Genomic DNA, 20,305 nt, shown 5'->3' with positions numbered 1-20,305 from the left:
GACCCTGACAGCCTCACAGTCAGTGTGTCTAAGACCGTGACAGCCTCACTGTCGCACAGTCAGTGTGTCTAAGACCCTGACAGCCTCACAGTCAGTGTGTCTAAGACCGTGACAGCCTCACTGTCGCACAGTCAGTGTGTCTAAGACCCTGACAGCCTCACAGTCAGTGTGTCTAAGACCGTGACAGCCTCACTGTCGCACAGTCAGTGTGTGTAAGACCCTGACAGCCTCACTGTCGCACAGTCAGGGTGTCTAAGACCCTGACAGCCTCACTGTTGCACAGTCAGTGTGTCTAAGACTCTGACAGCCTCACTGTCGCACAGTCAGTGTGTCTAAGACCCTGACAGCTTCACTGTCAACAGTCAGGGTGTCTAAGACCCTGACAGTCCCGCTGTCAGTGTGTCTAAGACCGTGACAGCCTCACTGTCGCACAGTCAGTGTGTCTAAGACCCTGACAGCCTCACAGTCAGTGTGTCTAAGACCCTGATAGCCTCACTGTCGCACAGTCAGTGTGTCTAAGACCCTGACAGCCTCACTGTTGCACAGTCAGTGTGTCTAAGACTCTGACAGCCTCACTGTCGCACAGTCAGGGTGTGTAATACCCTTACAGCCTCACTGTTGCACAGTCAGTGTGTCTAAGACTCTGACAGCCTCACTGTCGCACAGTCAGGGTGTATAATACCCTGACAGCCTCACAGTCAGATTGTCTAAGACCCTGACAGCCTCACAGTCAGTGTGTCTAAGACTCTGACAGCCTCACTGTCGCACAGTCAGTGTGTCTAAGACCCTGACAGCCTCACAGTCAGTGTGTCTAAGACTCTGACAGCCTCACTGTCGCACAGTCAGTGTGTCTAAGACCCTGACAGCCTCACAGTCAGTGTGTCTAAGACCGTGACAGCCTCACTGTCGCACAGTCAGGGTGTCTAAGACCCTGACAGCCTCACTGTCACACAGTCAGGGTGTGTAAGACCCGGACAGAATCACAGTCAGATTTTCTAAGACCCTGACAGCCTCACTGTCGCACAGTCAGGGTGTCTAAGACCCTGACAGCCTCACTGTCGCACAGTCAGTGTGTCTAAGACCCTGACAGCCTCACTGTTGCACAGTTAGGGTGTCTAAGACCCTGACAGCCTCACTGTCGCACAGTCAGGGTGTCTAAGACCCTGACAGTCTCACTGTCGCACAGTCAGGGTGTCTAAGACCCTGACAGCCTCACTGTCGCACAGTCAGTGTGTCTAAGACACTGACAGTCCCACTGTCACAGTCAGTGTGTCTAAGAATCTGACAGCCTCACTGTCGCACAGTCAGTGTGTCTAAGACCGTGACAGCCTCACTGTCGCACGGTCAGTGTGTCTAAGACTCTGACAGTCCCACTGTCACAGTCAGGGTGTCTAAGACCCTGATAGCCTCACAGTCAGTGTGTTTAAGACCCTGATAGCCTCACTGTCGCACAGTCAGGGCCCGATTCACAAAAGTAATCTGAGACAAAATCCTAACTTTCCAACTTTCGGTATTCACAGAAGGCATTTAGGAGTAGTAAAGTTAGGAGTCCTAACTTTACTACTCCTAAACTGAGAAATAGCCCAAAGCTATAAGAAGGGCTTGGGCGGCAGGTAATAGTCATTTTAATATATATTGAATTAATAATTAACTGCTGTGGGTGGTCATCGCCAAATTAGCCAGATAGCACCACCTTGCGGCAGACTGTCACAAGCGCCGGTGTTGACAACTAAGTGCCGGTGCTGAGTTCTGGAAAGCACCGGCTCAGATTTAGCACTAGTCAAGGCCCCCTGTAGAGAGGAGGCACCCCGGACTGTGAGCTCTATGGAGCGCAATGAACTTTGGGGGGCAGGAGAGCAGAAGGTGCACCCTGAATCCATCCCACCGAGGGCAGAGTCCGAGTACCCCTCACCCCTGGCACCTGCCCAATCTTACTAGACATCCCCTTGCGGGAACGGTGCCGTCTGAAGCGCGTATGGAATGCACCTTTTAGTTCCGGGTACATTGCACCCAGCTATTTTCCGGTCCCTAATTTAACTTTATTTGTGGGGGGCTCTCCCAGTAAACTACCCCCTCTCTACTTTGGACATTTAAAACTGTAGTCTAAGAGTCCAGTTCCAAATCTGGACTATATGTACTGCATCCGGCCCAACCCGAGAGGGTCCTTCCGGTGCGTGAAGGTGTTAGAAGGTTCTTAACGTACCACAGCCATTTACTCCCACAGAGGGGTCGTAAGATATGAGAAGGTTCTTAACGTACCACAGCCCTTTACTCCGACCTGCCTCTCCACTCAGTCTCGCAGCCATCCCAAATCTGGCTTTATATACATTACTGCAAGGGGCTCCTGTGTGGATAGACCCTACATCCCACAGGCTGCAGCGAGGCCTGGTCGCCTATAGCAGAGGCAAAAGCAGAAGGAATAGAGGGACCAATGTAGTCCCGGAACCCAGTGGAGAAGTGTGGCTCAATGGTTAGAGCGGCAGACCTCGATGCAGAGCACTGGTCCGGGACCAGGGTTCAATTCCCGCCTCGGCGGGTCTCGGGCTATAAATTCCGCGGACCGGATATTCTCGCATCAGTGCCTATTCTAATCATGGGTCCCACGCTGCAACAGCGCTGGGATGCAGCGTGGGACCCATGATTAATGTAAATGTGTATGAGCTTATATAGCGCCGAATCACTCCTGGGGGTATCTCCGCGCTGTACTCATACCACTGTAGGAACCCTTCCTGGCTATCCGTGTGAAGTGTCCACTCCTGGGCACCCCTGGGCACCCCCATGGTGAAGCCAGGTGTCTTGGTGATGCTGGTGACCTTTGACCCCGTGCTTCTCTGAAGGTCATGCACTCATTGGCATCCCAGAGCATCAAATGCCCAGTTGACTGGTAAAGTACTTGCTTTTGTGATGTCATGTTCTGGTGATGCTCCGCCCCCATCCAATTCATGACTCAGTGACGCTTTGCGCTAGTGACGCCCCTTGTGAGGTCAAGTGCTGGTGATGCTCCGCCCCGTCCCATTCATGACTCAGTGATGCTGTTCCTCTAGTGACGCCCCTTGTGAGGTCAAGTGCTGGTGATGCTCCGCCCCGTCCCATTCATGACTCAGTGATGCTGTTCCTCTAGTGACGCCCCTTGTGATGTCATGTTCTGGTGATGCTGCGCCCCCCTCATCACTCATGACTCAGTGATGCCTTTCCTCTAGTGACGCCCCATGTGATGTCATGTTCTGGTGATGCTGCGCCCCCCTCATCACTCATGACTCAGTGACGCCTTTCCTCTAGTGACGCCCCATGTGATGTCATGTTCTGGTGATGCTGCGCCCCCCTCATCACTCATGACTCAGTGATGCCTTTCCTCTAGTGACGCCCCATGTGATGTCATGTTCTGGTGATGCTGCGCCCCCCTCATCACTCATGACTCAGTGACGCCTTTCCTCTAGTGACGCCCCATGTGATGTCATGTTCTGGTGATGCTGCGCCCCCCTCATCACTCATGACTCAGTGACGCCTTTCCTCTAGTGACGCCCCATGTGATGTCATGTTCTGGTGATGCTGCGCCCCGCTCATCTCTCATGACTCAGTGACGCCTTTCCTCTAGTGACGCCCCATGTGATGTCATGTTCTGGTGATTCTCCCCCCCCTGCCCATCACTCATGACTCGGTGTTGCCTTTCCCCTAGTGACCCCTCTTTCCCTACTGATACCAGTGCACCGACTCCCACCCAATGCCGGGTGACCCCAGGGCCACTTAATTATGCAGCAGGGGAGAACACATTTCTCGCAGGGCTGGCTAAATTATGCGGCAAAAAAGGCAAATGGTGTAATAATGCGCACATTGAGCTTAGGGTTGCCTGGTTATTTTGCCATTTCTATACATGACAGCGCTATATGGGCAAAGGTTCCTACTCGTTAGTATCAGTTTGACCAAATACAGAAATAAACAACAACAAGGTGACCCGTCAAACTTAGTGAAGGGGCTTCCACTGCGCAACGGCACCCCTTGCACGCAGCGGTTTCAGTAACTTTTGATCCGAGTTCAAGAAAGCAGCACATTTATTTCTTGAAATCTATAGATTGTGCCGCTGATGAGGGATTATGTGGCAAAGGCACCAACTCCATAATTAGGCGGAAGACACCACAACCGGCATAATTCCAGTGGCATGGCGTGGCCATACTCCACGTGCCAGCGAAGCAGTGGTTCAGTGATGCCCCGTCCCTTGGCAGTGCCTCTTGTCCCAGTAATACCCATACTACAGTGCCTCCCTAACCCGGAAACCCTTGCTCGTGTGATGTCCGTCCTCCCAGAGACAATCACGCCCCAGTGCTCTGGTCTTACCCCCTAGTGTCCCCTATGCCCCAGTGGTACCCGTGCCCTAGGGGTACCCATGTTCAAAAACAATGGGGAAACCCTGTGTCCCTCAGAACCTGGGTATTGGACAACAAAACTACAGTGGTTCTGTCGGGGAAAAGAACACATTTCTTCACAACATTGTTATTTTCAACAGGAACACATGTGAAAGTCTACTTCATACATATTGAATACAAACAAATTATTTATTGGCTGGATTCGCCCCAAGCCTAGCGAATCTTTTCATGGACTCCTATGAAGGTCAACACCTTTATATCCAGAATAATCCCTATTTAAATCAGATCACCATCTGGAAGCGTTATATAGATGACGTGATTATGATTTGGACAGGATCGGAGGCTACCCTGAGAGACTTCGAACAATGGATCGACAGCAGGCCCACTGATGTCCAATTTACAATGCCATGTGACAATACGACGGTCAACTTCTTGGATGTAACATTTGGGGTAGAGGATGGAATACGCTATACTGACCTCTATAGAAAACCAACTGGGAGGAATACCCTGTTGAAGTATGATTCAAACCATCCTAGAAGCCTAAGAGATAATCTGCCCTTTGGGCAATTCCTCAGGTTGCGAAGGAACTGTGCCAGGAGATCCGATTTCTTTAAGGAAACGAAGATCTTAATTGATCGACTGAAGGAAAGAGGCCACCCATCGGGACTTCTCAAAAGGGCCAAAAAGCGGGCGTGGTATTGCCCACGTGGAACTTTGTTGCAAGTGAAAACCAGAACCACCACAAAGGAGAACATTGTATGTGTCACCACCTTCAACCCAAGAAGTAACGAAATAAAAAGATAATCAAAAAGTATTGGAACTTGGTCGCGAGTGAGTTGGGTACAACAGACGCACCGATCTTTGCCTTCAAGAGAGGAAAGAACATAAAAAGACTCCGTTGTTAAGGCATATCTGGAACCTCCCAAACCATTAGACATCAGGGGTCAGCTGAATTTACCACTGTTACTTGGTCACCACAGATGCGGTAGCTGTAAAGCCTGCCCCCAAACAATTGAAGGAACTACTTTCACACACCACACCAGGACCTATGACCTCCCACTGTACATGAACTGTATGCAATCCAATGCCCCTGTGACAAACTCTATGTTGGTCGGACAACACGGAAGGTGAAAACTAGGGTGCTCCAACATATGAGCAGAGTGAGGTGCAAAGTGCAGGGTGCCCCGCTAACAGAGCACTTCAATGGAATGGGTCATCAGCCAGACAGCCTCAGATGGTGGGTAATAGAGAAGATACAACCACACCCAAGGGGCGGATCAGTAGCCATGTCTCTAAATCTGAAGGAGTGTAGATGGACGCATGTTCTGAACCCTGTTAATAATGGGCTTAACGACCAAGAAGAATCCTTTAGACAAGTGGGATTGTTGATAACTTGAGACCTTGGGTACATACTCAATCCATTTTGCAGTACAGGTCATATAACAATGGCGAAAGAGAGGAGAGATAATGTGATTTGATATACTCCTTTGATATGTATCGCCCACCACATACACCTTTATTAGCCATGCAAATTGACCGGGTTTGTGAGTATGATTAATTAATCTTTCGAAAAGATTTTCGTTCTTACAAATGTTCTTTCTTATCACACTTGCACTGTATTGTTCCCATTTCAAATATATCATGCAGTATGGGTTCTCAACCAAAGGAGACAATGTGTGATACACTGATATATCCATGATTTTGTATTGATAACATCACCACTGATCAGGTAATCTGTCTGCCTGGTTCTTGATATGTTTATCATCTAACTGAATTTACTATGTTGGTAATATATATTTGTAAATGATGATTTGCTTTTACACGAAGTGTTACTACACAATTTTTAAGTTATTCTGTACACCGCCAATTAATGCCACCTCTCCATGAGCGCCGCGATATCTGATTTTGAGCAGCAGCGGCTCCAACCCAAATGCGATGACGTTATATTAATTATGAATTATTTGTACAGGAAGTGCTGCCACATATTCCTTTAAGTCGTTTTATGCGCTGATCATTTTCCCATAAGCTTCGTAATGCTTGATTTAGAGCAAGCAGCTGCCGAATCATATATGCGAATTTCACTATGTTTGCAATACATATGTAAATGATGTTGCCACAAGAAGTGCTACCACACCAATTGTATGTTGTTCTGTACACCGCTAATTATTCTCATGAGCTCCATAATACGTGACTCAGAACCAGCCGCGGCCCCAATGCGAACGTGAGAACGTCGTTCATTCCGAATTATTTGCACAAGAAGTGCTGGCAGATATTCTCTTAAGTCATTCTATGCACCGATCATCTACAATATTTACGCACAAACCTCTTAATGCTTGATTTAGAGCAAGCAGCGGCTACATCATATACGCGAGTACGTCATGCGTTGTTTGACGTCACTGGGTCAACCACCTTAAATAACCCGCGAAAGACAGTCTCCTTCAAGACTGCCTTCGCGGAGGACGTACCATTGGTGAGCAGGCGCTGCGTTTACTAATCGCCCGTAAGGGATAGAATGTTGCTCCTGACTAAGCCATATCATATTTAAAGTCAGACGCTATATATTTTTGTCAACGCGCCTTGCTCCGGTGGCTCCCTCACATTGAACGCTAAATTATTGAGGTTCGACCATTAATTGTTTCCGAATTTATTTACGATGCTTGATATTGAGTGCCACTAGGGGAGCCGTAGCAGCACGTACAATTTGTTCTTGTTGATAGTCATGTTGACAAATAGATATTCTGTATACACAATACTTTGGCCCACCCGTCTGATTTTCAGTGCGCGTTGTGTTCGTTGCTCTGTTACTTACAGTGAACGTTTGAGGCTCCTTCACTTGTATTGAAAGTTATTGCAACTCAGGGAAGTCTCTGTAATTTAGACCATATCGTTCTAAATACCCATGAAGTTTTTTAAACTATTTTTGACTAGCATACGTTGGTGCTTCAAAAAAAGGGGGAGGAACCAAGAGCTTTTTGATGAGGTCCTGCACCGTGCTCCGAGGAATATAGAACAAAACCAAGGGATGCAGTTCCTCTGGGAAGGAAAGGGGGAGAGCGATTAGTCTCTATATAATGCCCTCACACACCTAGCAAGGTGTCATGCTTCATCATAGGGCTGTGCTCCTCGTCGGGCCGGCGCTGCAATGCCCGACGGGCTCCCGCGAAGGGGCTCTTTTTCGGAGATCTTTTTGAGAGACAGCCGTATGGGTGCGTGGGGGTCAGTGCAACAAGTGTAGTGAGTGGTGGTGTAGTGAGTTAAAATAGGTATGGTATTACCAGGCAATGAGTCAATTTATTCTGATGGTATACCAGCCTAAGTAAAAATATAAGTGATCCCAAAGGGATTATGATGATCCCTAGGGAGATCAGATGGTCGACATGTTTCTTGCTCTATGCCCTAATGGGTCGGTGGCAATTCATCAGGACCACGTGAGAAAGTGCTCAAAAAAATGTGGGAACTCTACTACATAATTTAGTGATGTAGCAATTGTCAATACATCACCATGCAATCCAATGGGGTCCCTAAGGGAAGTGGACCCTTTGTTGCAGTACCTGGAAAAGAAAGGGGAAAAGGGAGGACAACACAGATACATGAAACAAAATTCGCAAGGGTTCTGGGCTCCTGAAGGGAACCGTGCGTATGGTGTGGCCACCATATGGATGTGTTCACACAGTGACCCAACCAGAGTCATATCTAATACATACCGGTGTTTACCAGATAAGTGAAAGGTGTGGCTGCCTGGCGGATATTGAAATGTGGGACAAACTGTGATGCGCTGGCTCAGAGCGTAACCAGGCGTGGGGCATGCTTAGACGAAATTGGAAACATGCGACTGAGTGCACACAATAGCAAAGTAGTGTCGCAATTTATCCTGTGCGCTTATACATGCTCCGAAGTTGAGGAATAAAGCGTGGTATTGTATCCTGGTGGACCGCCCTGACAAATGGACACTCGCGCTAATGTTGGGGGGTTGTTTTTAGATGACTAAAGGCCTGCCTACGTCACTAGATGCGAGTGACCAGGTGTACACCGTTACGCTAATGTGCCGCAATATTGTACTAAGTGCTACACATGCTCCGCCGCGGAGGGGTCAGGCGTGGTAATATATTCTAGGGAAATACCCTTTAAAATACTCGCGCTTATTGTGAGTGGGAGACTTTCACGGCAAAGGACGCTATTACAAAGGAAACTGTTGCGCCCCGCTAGTGGGTCTGTAGATCAGAATGTAGTGCGGAGTAGACTCACCCCCATTTGGGAAAAAACCTGTAGTACGGGTTCGCCTGGCGGCCAGGGAACGCCTGTCCTGAAACAATATGTAAAGGATAGTATATCATACCTGGCAAGTGAAATAGCTGTGCCGGGACCCAGGGGTGGCGAAATACTTACAAAGTGTCGGCGCGTTCGCTGCCGGGTACCTACTACGGCTCAGGCTTCCGTAGCGCACTGCTGTGCGTGGGTGGCTAATAACGGAAGTGAGCAGACGTGAGCAGCCGTGGCCCGAGTGAAAGACTAGTCCGCAAGTCACGGCCGCCATGATGGGAGTGCAAAATAACTTTATTGTTCAACGAGGGCGGTAATGGACATTCGGCCCAGTTTATAGAACAAAATTCGAGCGTGATAGGGAATGTTGTATGTGGGAGATATGTGGGTGATTATTATATAGGTGATTGGGTAACATGTGGTTTACTATCCCCTGGACGGACAAAGGTATAGATTATGTCGCGACAATGATAACTAAAATTATGAATGTAAAGGGGATATTGTGTATTCTCCCCATATCAGGTTGAAAAGCCAAAAAAAAAAAAAAAAAAAAAAAACCAAAAAAAAGCAATTTAATGTTGAAACTGACTTTCGGACTGCCTGGCCCATGGGGTATGGTCTAGGTTATCCCCAATAAAAGCTGTTGCTTGTCGCAATTACTTGCACAACCCCAGTCACCGCCCTGAGAAGATATGCCCATTATAGAATTCTTAGCGGCCATCTCATATCGCCAGATGTTCATGAATTATTGAGAGTGGCCCACGGTATATCATCGTTAAGGCCGTTGGTATGGCTCGAAATTCTAAAGATCCACTGTTGTTCCTTGCGGAAAAGGGCTTCCTTACTGATTTTTGGGAAGGCTTGAAGGACTGTCCATGAGAGGTCATTGGCAGTGTGTTTAGCTTCCACGAAATGTGTGCACATTTTCGTGCTGATCTTTTTGCATCTAATGTTACTCCGATGTTCGGAGATCCTGATCTTTATTGGACGTGTCGTCATGCCAATGTACATTAGCTCACAAGGGCATTGGATTAAATAAATGCAATTGCGGGTGTTGCAATTGGTATGGGATCTCTGTTGCCAATTCAGATTATCCGAGAAAGTTATAGATTTACTCGTTTTTGTAAGGTTGCAAGCAGTACATTGTCCGCATGGATGGTGGCCTGTCACAGGCGGAAGTCCCCACAGTCTTTGCTCAACTAGAGGAGCGGGTTTTGGTCTAGTGCTGATGAGCATGGTTTTCAAATTGTCAGTTCTTTTAAATGCGAACCGTGGTTTCGGAGCTTGCCAACCTCCTACCGATAGAAGTTTCCAATGCCTTTTGATTATTTTTTGGAAGGTGTTAGATTCTGGAGTGAAGGTGCTGACACAAGTAATTAAGTCAGTTTTCATTCTTTCTGTAGATGCCAGCAAGACATCTCTGTTGGTATTGCGAGCCCTTTTGTAGGCCGTTCGTGTTATACTGTCCGGATATTCTCTGCGGGCTAGGTGGTCAGTGAGTTCGTGTGCCTGTGATTTGAAATCCTCCAGTGCGCTACAATTTCGACGTAGTCTGAGATATTGCCCGTATGGCAGGTTGTTTCGTAGAGCCTTGGGGTGAAAACTACTGAAGAGTAGTGGGCTATGACTGTCAGTTGGCTTTTTATAAGTTTTAGTGGTCAACCCCAGAGTGCTTTTTTGAATGAGTAAATCCAGGAACGGCAGTTCAAGCACGGAGCACCCACATATCTCCCACATACAACATTCCCTATCACGCTCGAATTTTGTTCTATAAACTGGGCCGAATGTCCATTACCGCCCTCGTTGAACAATAAAGTTATTTTGCACTCCCATCATGGCGGCCGTGACTTGCGGACTAGTCTTTCACTCGGGCCACGGCTGCTCACGTCTGCTCACTTCCGTTATTAGCCACCCACGCACAGCAGTGCGCTACGGAAGCCTGAGCCGTAGTAGGTACCCGGCAGCGAACGCGCCGACACTTTGTAAGTATTTCGCCACCCCTGGGTCCCGGCACAGCTATTTCACTTGCCAGGTATGATATACTATCCTTTACATATTGTTTCAGGACAGGCGTTCCCTGGCCGCCAGGCGAACCCGTACTACAGGTTTTTTCCCAAATGGGGGTGAGTCTACTCCGCACTACATTCTGATCTACAGACCCACTAGCGGGGCGCAACAGTTTCCTTTGTAATAGCGTCCTTTGCCGTGAAAGTCTCCCACTCACAATAAGCGCGAGTATTTTAAAGGGTATTTCCCTAGAATATATTACCACGCCTGACCCCTCCGCGGCGGAGCATGTGTAGCACTTAGTACAATATTGCGGCACATTAGCGTAACGGTGTACACCTGGTCACTCGCATCTAGTGACGTAGGCAGGCCTTTAGTCATCTAAAAACAACCCCCCAACATTAGCGCGAGTGTCCATTTGTCAGGGCGGTCCACCAGGATACAATACCACGCTTTATTCCTCAACTTCGGAGCATGTATAAGCGCACAGGATAAATTGCGACACTACTTTGCTATTGTGTGCACTCAGTCGCATGTTTCCAATTTCGTCTAAGCATGCCCCACGCCTGGTTACGCTCTGAGCCAGCGCATCACAGTTTGTCCCACATTTCAATATCCGCCAGGCAGCCACACCTTTCACTTATCTGGTAAACACCGGTATGTATTAGATATGACTCTGGTTGGGTCACTGTGTGAACACATCCATATGGTGGCCACACCATACGCACGGTTCCCTTCAGGAGCCCAGAACCCTTGCGAATTTTGTTTCATGTATCTGTGTTGTCCTCCCTTTTCCCCTTTCTTTTCCAGGTACTGCAACAAAGGGTCCACTTCCCTTAGGGACCCCATTGGATTGCATGGTGATGTATTGACAATTGCTACATCACTAAATTATGTAGTAGAGTTCCCACATTTTTTTGAGCACTTTCTCACGTGGTCCTGATGAATTGCCACCGACCCATTAGGGCATAGAGCAAGAAACATGTCGACCATCTGATCTCCCTAGGGATCATCATAATCCCTTTGGGATCACTTATATTTTTACTTAGGCTGGTATACCATCAGAATAAATTGACTCATTGCCTGGTAATACCATACCTATTTTAACTCACTACACCACCACTCACTACACTTGTTGCACTGACCCCCACGCACCCATACGGCTGTCTCTCAAAAAGATCTCCGAAAAAGAGCCCCTTCGCGGGAGCCCGTCGGGCATTGCAGCGCCGGCCCGACGAGGAGCACAGCCCTATGATGAAGCATGACACCTTGCTAGGTGTGTGAGGGCATTATATAGAGACTAATCGCTCTCCCCCTTTCCTTCCCAGAGGAACTGCATCCCTTGGTTTTGTTCTATATTCCTCGGAGCACGGTGCAGGACCTCATCAAAAAGCTCTTGGTTCCTCCCCCTTTTTTTGAAGCATTACGTACGGCGGCCCAGCCGTGGAACCTTAGCCCTTGTGGCTAGCGGATAATTACCGCCCTCCCCCTCTTTTTCCTCCCTTACCCTTCCCTTGGACAACCCCGACCATGGAACAACACCAAGGTCTATCCTTTGATGACGATCTAGTGACAGAAATTCTCAGAACACCATCTTTACTGGACGCAGACGGAGCCATGGCCACTACGAGCATGGGCAGTGACTGGAACAGCATTACCAACATGAAACGCCAACTAATGAAGATCATAATGCACGGGGCAATTATGACCGAATATCTCCGCGCAAATATAGCCCCCAATGGGCTTATTGTGTCAAACATGCCAAGAATCTTCCTTGAGGACAAGCAATTTAAGGAAGAATGGTCCCTAGTTGCCTGGAAGTGCACTAGGGACTGGTTGATACTGATTATTAAGACCGCCAAACGTCTTGCTGATGATCTAATCATCCAGATCACCATTGCCGAAGGAGCATTAAAAGCAACCATCACTATTGCGGCCTTTAAAACCAAATTATCAGAAATCAATAGCGAAATCGCAGAAAATAAGGATTATCTAATGAGACAAAAAATCAACAAACTCCAAAAAGATATCAACCGCTTCAATAAAGAAAAAATCTATCCTTACCTAAAAGACGATTTTCAAAACGCACAGAGTGATTACTCGTCAGACGAAAGTTCTAGCTCCCGTCGAAGAACGAATTCCAACAGCAGTAATTCTAGCTCTGAGAGTTGGAGAGGCCAACAATCCTACCAGCAACAAGGACCACCGAACCCACAATATACCTACCCCATGCCACCCTTTCCAGGCCCGCACATGTGGCAACCACCTGGTTTCCAACAGGGACCTGTTCCATTCAACCCCTACCTACCACAACCTTTTTTAGGCAGAGGCTGGGGCAGGGGCAGAGGAAGAAGAAGAGGAGGGTACAATCAACAAAAACAGGTCCACTGGAAAGACCAAACAGACCAAGGCCCGATGGAACTCAGGAGCCACAGAGGGAAGAAAAACTGATAGTAAATCTGTCAGATCGACAACTAAACCAACAAGAGACTAAGATCCTCTCTAAGGGTCTGGGTTTTGTGCCCACACCACGACACAACGAATTTAGAACTCATTGTGAGGTACATGACCTCTTTCGGAAAATCCGCTTGAGGAATCTCTTCACAGGTCAAAATCCTCCTCCCTCATCTGACTCAGGCCTACGCAAACCATCCTCCTTCACTCCTTCATCCGCAATGGTCCCTCCGGAAATCTTGGCCTTTGAGAAAGCAGTCCTCAATGACATTAACAACATGACAGAGAAAAAATCCTTCCACAATATCTCACGCCTTGAAAATGTGGCAATAACTGTTCTGAGCCAAGATACCACTACCATCAAAGAGGCTGACAAGGGGGGAGCTATAGTGATTATGTCCACCCCTGATTACAGAACAGAATGCCTAAGACAACTTAGTGACACACGGTACTACCAACAAATCAAAGAAGATCCAACCAACAAACTGGTCATCACAATAAGAACATTAGTGACCAGTGCCTTAACACAGGGCTGGATTTCGAAAAATGAGTCGGAATTCTTGACAAATAAGGATCCCCGGATACCTTACTTTTACACATTACCCAAAATCCACAAAGGTGTCCTGCCCCCACCTGGGAGGCCGATTGTGTCAGGTATCAACTCGGTACTAGAACCCCTCTCGCGGTTCTGCGACCATTTTTTACGCCCTCTGGTACAAAAAACACCAACTTTTCTACTAGACACAAGGGACGTCCTTAACATCATTAAACAAACTAACGAAACTGGCAGTAGAGTGGATGCCCTGGTCACTTTGGATGTAGAGGCCCTCTACACTAACATCCCGCAGAGGGCCACCTTGGATGTTGTGGAAGAAGTTCTACGAGCACAAACATGGAACTCACCCACCCCAATCTCCTTTATTATGGAGTGTGCAGAGATTGCCCTAACTAAAAACTATTTCCAATTTGAAGATCGAATGTACCATCAAGTCCAGGGCACTTCGATGGGGAGCACGTTTGCTCCCAGCCTGGCATGCCTCTACATGGCTCATTTTGAGGCCAACAACATTCTTTGTGAGACCAACATCTACCAGGGTAACATCACCCTATGGCGGAGGTATATTGACGATATACTCATTTTTTGGAAAGGGGATCTGAATACCATCCCTTCTTTTGTAACATGGGTTAATTCCCTCAACCCTTATTTGCGATTCACAGCCAACTCCTCCGTGCTTGAACTGCCGTTCCTGGATTTACTCATTCAAAAAAGCACTCTGGGGTTGACCACTAAAACTTATAAAAAGCCAACTGACAGTCATAGCCCACTACTCTTCAGTAGTTTTCACCCCAAGGCTCTACGAAACAACCTGCCATACGGGCAATATCTCAGACTACGTCGAAATTGTAGCGCACTGGAGGATTTCAAATCACAGGCACACGAACTCACTGACCACCTAGCCCGCAGAGAATATCCGGACAGTATAACACGAACGGCCTACAAAAGGGCTCGCAATACCAACAGAGATGTCTTGCTGGCATCTACAGAAAGAATGAAAACTGACTTAATTACTTGTGTCAGCACCTTCACTCCAGAATCTAACACCTTCCAAAAAATAATCAAAAGGCATTGGAAACTTCTATCGGTAGGAGGTTGGCAAGCTCCGAAACCACGGTTCGCATTTAAAAGAACTGACAATTTGAAAACCATGCTCATCAGCACTAGACCAAAACCCGCTCCTCTAGTTGAGCAAAGACTGTGGGGACTTCCGCCTGTGACAGGCCACCATCCATGCGGACAATGTACTGCTTGCAACCTTACAAAAACGAGTAAATCTATAACTTTCTCGGATAATCTGAATTGGCAACAGAGATCCCATACCAATTGCAACACCCGCAATTGCATTTATTTAATCCAATGCCCTTGTGAGCTAATGTACATTGGCATGACGACACGTCCAATAAAGATCAGGATCTCCGAACATCGGAGTAACATTAGATGCAAAAAGATCAGCACGAAAATGTGCACACATTTCGTGGAAGCTAAACACACTGCCAATGACCTCTCATGGACAGTCCTTCAAGCCTTCCCAAAAATCAGTAAGGAAGCCCTTTTCCGCAAGGAACAACAGTGGATCTTTAGAATTTCGAGCCATACCAACGGCCTTAACGATGATATACCGTGGGCCACTCTCAATAATTCATGAACATCTGGCGATATGAGATGGCCGCTAAGAATTCTATAATGGGCATATCTTCTCAGGGCGGTGACTGGGGTTGTGCAAGTAATTGCGACAAGCAACAGCTTTTATTGGGGATAACCTAGACCATACCCCATGGGCCAGGCAGTCCGAAAGTCAGTTTCAACATTAAATTGCTTTTTTTTGGTTTTTTTTTTTTTTTTTTTTTTTTTTTTTTTTTTGGTTTTTTTTTGGCTTTTCAACCTGATATGGGGAGAATACACAATATCCCCTTTACATTCATAATTTTAGTTATCATTGTCGCGACATAATCTATACCTTTGTCCGTCCAGGGGATAGTAAACCACATGTTACCCAATCACCTATATAATAATCACCCACATATCTCCCACATACAACATTCCCTATCACGCTCGAATTTTGTTCTATAAACTGGGCCGAATGTCCATTACCGCCCTCGTTGAACAATAAAGTTATTTTGCACTCCCATCATGGCGGCCGTGACTTGCGGACTAGTCTTTCACTCGGGCCACGGCTGCTCACGTCTGCTCACTTCCGTTATTAGCCACCCACGCACAGCAGTGCGCTACGGAAGCCTGAGCCGTAGTAGGTACCCGGCAGCGAACGCGCCGACACTTTGTAAGTATTTCGCCACCCCTGGGTCCCGGCACAGCTATTTCACTTGCCAGGTATGATATACTATCCTTTACATATTGTTTCAGGACAGGCGTTCCCTGGCCGCCAGGCGAACCCGTACTACAGGTTTTTTCCCAAATGGGGGTGAGTCTACTCCGCACTACATTCTGATCTACAGACCCACTAGCGGGGCGCAACAGTTTCCTTTGTAATAGCGTCCTTTGCCGTGAAAGTCTCCCACTCACAATAAGCGCGAGTATTTTAAAGGGTATTTCCCTAGAATATATTACCACGCCTGACCCCTCCGCGGCGGAGCATGTGTAGCACTTAGTACAATATTGCGGCACATTAGCGTAACGGTGTACACCTGGTCACTCGCATCTAGTGACGTAGGCAGGCCTTTAGTCATCTAAAAACAACCCCCCAACATTAGCGCGAGTGTCCATTTGTCAGGGCGGTCCACCAGGATACAATACCACGCTTTATTCCTCAACTTCGGAGCATGTATAAGCGCACAGGATAAATTGCGACACTACTTTGCTATTGTGTGCACTCAGTCGCATGTTTCCAATTTCGTCTAAGCATGCCCCACGCCTGGTTACGCTCTGAGCCAGCGCATCACAGTTTGTCCCACATTTCAATATCCGCCAGGCAGCCACACCTTTCACTTATCTGGTAAACACCGGTATGTATTAGATATGACTCTGGTTGGGTCACTGTGTGAACACATCCATATGGTGGCCACACCATACGCACGGTTCCCTTCAGGAGCCCAGAACCCTTGCGAATTTTGTTTCATGTATCTGTGTTGTCCTCCCTTTTCCCCTTTCTTTTCCAGGTACTGCAACAAAGGGTCCACTTCCCTTAGGGACCCCATTGGATTGCATGGTGATGTATTGACAATTGCTACATCACTAAATTATGTAGTAGAGTTCCCACATTTTTTTGAGCACTTTCTCACGTGGTCCTGATGAATTGCCACCGACCCATTAGGGCATAGAGCAAGAAACATGTCGACCATCTGATCTCCCTAGGGATCATCATAATCCCTTTGGGATCACTTATATTTTTACTTAGGCTGGTATACCATCAGAATAAATTGACTCATTGCCTGGTAATACCATACCTATTTTAACTCACTACACCACCACTCACTACACTTGTTGCACTGACCCCCACGCACCCATACGGCTGTCTCTCAAAAAGATCTCCGAAAAAGAGCCCCTTCGCGGGAGCCCGTCGGGCATTGCAGCGCCGGCCCGACGAGGAGCACAGCCCTATGATGAAGCATGACACCTTGCTAGGTGTGTGAGGGCATTATATAGAGACTAATCGCTCTCCCCCTTTCCTTCCCAGAGGAACTGCATCCCTTGGTTTTGTTCTAGCATACGTTGGTGCCCAAGTGCGAATCTTATGAACGTCATTCCTGTCACTGGTATATGTCAGTAAAATAGACATCTGGCACACATAGATTGGTAGGGGCCTTTTACATAATTGTATGATATACACTTGTGCAGACGAGTTAGTCTAAGTCTCATCTACTTTTATTTTCAGAAATTGTACGCCTTGAAACAAAGGAAACGGATCATTTAGAATCCAGTGTTTAATCTTAAAGCATATAAGGATTATTCTGGTCTCTGATCCGCATCAGGTAAGACCAAGCACTTGATCTCGTAAATCACACGCGTGATATATCCATGTTGATGAATGGAGAGATTAACCCTTCACCGTTCATTTCAGATTTTCTTCAAACTCAAGAAGAAGAGTGTATTTGAAAATCAGATTTCAGATTTTGGTGAGTGTCTTACCTTGATGGTGACATCAATTTTTGGCACCATTATATTGGAACACATGCTCTGACACTAAATTCTTTTACTCTTAGGCTGTCCGCATCCATTCTATAGCCCTGAGGAAGGCCCGCCGTGACACTCATGAAATAAGCTGTCTTCAGGGTCGAAACGTCGGCGTTAATTTGTTGGCTCAGTAACATCGAGTCTCCTGGTTCTGAATATAATGCCACTTTTGGGCATTACCTGAGACATTGATTACAGTTGTACTGACCCCTGTCCTTGTAAGCAAATTTCTACTGTGAATAATTGTATATATTTTATTTGCACTTGTATATCTTGCATTCACTTCACAACAGTCACTGAGCACTTATTTCACTTGTGTTTTTTATTGCTGACAGCCTGAGAAACCTAGGGGTACCCATGGCCTGGTGACTCATGAATTGGTCATGCCCGTTGTTGCAGCCTCGCCCATGTCCCAGCAGTGCCCATGCCCTAGGGGTCCCAGGGCCTGGTGGCTCTTGCTCTGGCGATGCTTCTTCTGGCTAGCCTCACCCATGCCCCAGTGCTACACGCGTTGTGGGGTTGCCCAGGGCCTGGTGGCCTGGCGATGCTCCATGTCCCAGAGAAGACCACGGGCCTGTGCTGCCTATGGCCTGCTGGCCCTGGCTCTAGTGATGACCCTTGACCTAGCCTCACCCATGCCCCCTCAGTGCCAGCCACCCAGCAACCCTACTCACTGCGCCTGTTGGCTGTGCCTCACCCATGCCTCCTCAGTGCCAGCCACCCAGCACCCCTACTCACTTCGACCGTTGGCCGTGCCTCAACCATGCCCCCTTGGTAGCCCCCAGCACCCCTACTCACTGCGCCCGTTGGCCGTGCCTCACCCATGCCCCCTCAGTGCCAGCACCCCTACTCACTGCGCCCGTTGTCCCGGATGAAGCTGGTGGCGCTCTGCGCGTCGCCCTCCTCCTGGTAGATCTGGTGGCGCACCGTCAGGTTGTGGAACTCCTCCAGCGCCAGGTAGACGCCCTCGATGATGAAGTAGTGCGGCCGGTCGTCCGTCTTGACGTCGTGGTAGACCAGGGCGGCCCGCGAGCTCCAGTTGAAGTGCTCGTGCAGGTGGTAGGCGAACTCGCCCAGCTTGAGGGCGGTGGGCCCGGTGCGCACCGTGGTGTTGTAGTGCTCGTCCTGCAGCTTGAAGCCGAAGGCCAGGGCCCCGGCCGTCAGCAGGGGCAGCTTCCAGTGGGTGGCGAAGCGTGCCACCGAGGCGGCCGGGTACACGCAGCCGGGCCCGATCAGCACGTCCGGGTCGTTGTAGAGCTTCAGGTCCACGGCGTTGAGGGGGGCCACGTACTCCGAGCAGGCCCCGTGCAGCTCCGAGGTCAGGAAGCGCGTGTCCAGCGCGTACCCCGGCAGCAGCTGCGCGCCCCGGATGGCATCGATGGCCATGCCAATGGCGGGCGCCACGCGGGGCCAGGCCCAGGCGTAGCGCAGGTTGCTCTCTGGCAGCACCACGGCCAGCGTGATGCTCTTGTTGTCTTCCGAGGTGGGCACCTGTGCCCAGGTGCCACCGGTGGCCGAGGCCAGGAGGAGCTGGTAGAAGAGGCAGCCAATGGCCACTGAGCGCACCCAACCCGTAGGCCAACAGAAGGCACCAAGGACTGGCGAGAGGCAGCACCCAAGCCAAGGCAAGGGGACCCCCCGAGGAGGGACCCCCGAGGTGCACACCTGAGCGCGCGCCATGTCGCGAATGCCCATCCTATGGCATGCAAGGGCGCCGAAGAGCTGCTGGAACCGCACACTCCCAAAGATGTCAACAAAAGGAAACACAAAATAGTATACAGGAATCCAAAAACCAGGCAACAGGGTTTCCACGAACTGCACCTCCCCGGTGCTAGAGTCAGCTACCTCCACAAGGGGGCTCCAAATCCACAGCCAGAGCCCCTCCCACGACTCCTGGAGGGTTCACGGTGTGCTCTGGGGTCTCCGCACAGGTTCCTTCCACACTTCTCCACCTAGCCTGCCCTCCAAGGGGGCGCTCTGTAATCCAAGGGCCTGTTGCCCAGCGGGCTGCTCTGTAATCCAAGAGCCTGCACTCCAAGGGGGCTGCTCTGTAATCCAAGGGCCTGTACCCCAGAGGGCTGCTCTGTAATCCAAGGGCACACCGGTGTCTGTACTCCAAGGGTCTCCTTTGTAATCCAGGGATGTAGTCGACCTCTGTACTCCTGGGATTCTAGCTGCAGCTCTGATATCCGCGCTGTATTCCAGGGGTTTGCTCTGTACTCCTGGGGGGCTCTCTGCACTTTTCACGGTCTGCTTTTTACCGCAGGCGTCTGTTCTCCAGAAGTCCTGTTTGTCTCTGTGCTCCAAGGGTCCTCTCTACAGATTTCTGCTCTGTATACCAGGGGCCCTGCCTGGGAGATCCGCGCTGTACTCCACGGGGCCTCCCTGAGAGTTCTGCTCTACTCCAGGAGTGCGCTCTGTCTGTCTCTGTGCTCCAGCCCCCCCCCCCCCCTGAGAGTTTTGCGCTTTACTCCGAGGGGTTAGCTCTGCCTCTGTACTCCAGGAGTCCTCTCTCGAGCGCTGTACTCTAGGGGTG

The 20,305-nt window shown here is 48.9% G+C and overlaps 1 protein-coding gene across 1 annotated transcript in view; it reads right to left on the bottom strand.

Annotated features, from left to right (window-relative positions):
• The window catches only part of NPR2 (natriuretic peptide receptor 2), a 571,736-nt gene extending 552,065 nt beyond the window's left edge, over positions 1–19,671 (bottom strand). Inside the window, exon 1 of the mRNA XM_085627733.1 lies at positions 18,624–19,671. Within this exon, the coding sequence (XP_085483859.1) occupies positions 18,624–19,464 (841 nt within the window). The 5' untranslated portion in view covers positions 19,465–19,671. The remainder of the gene's footprint in view (positions 1–18,623) is intronic.
• Between the last annotated feature and the right edge of the window lie 634 nt (positions 19,672–20,305).

This window comes from Triturus cristatus, chromosome 2_1, assembly GCF_964204655.1.
Source record: "Triturus cristatus chromosome 2_1, aTriCri1.1, whole genome shotgun sequence".
Classification (NCBI taxonomy): domain Eukaryota; kingdom Metazoa; phylum Chordata; class Amphibia; order Caudata; family Salamandridae; genus Triturus; species Triturus cristatus.
Note: the sequence above shows the minus strand (reverse complement) of the source record. Positions and strands in the feature narration are given on the sequence as shown.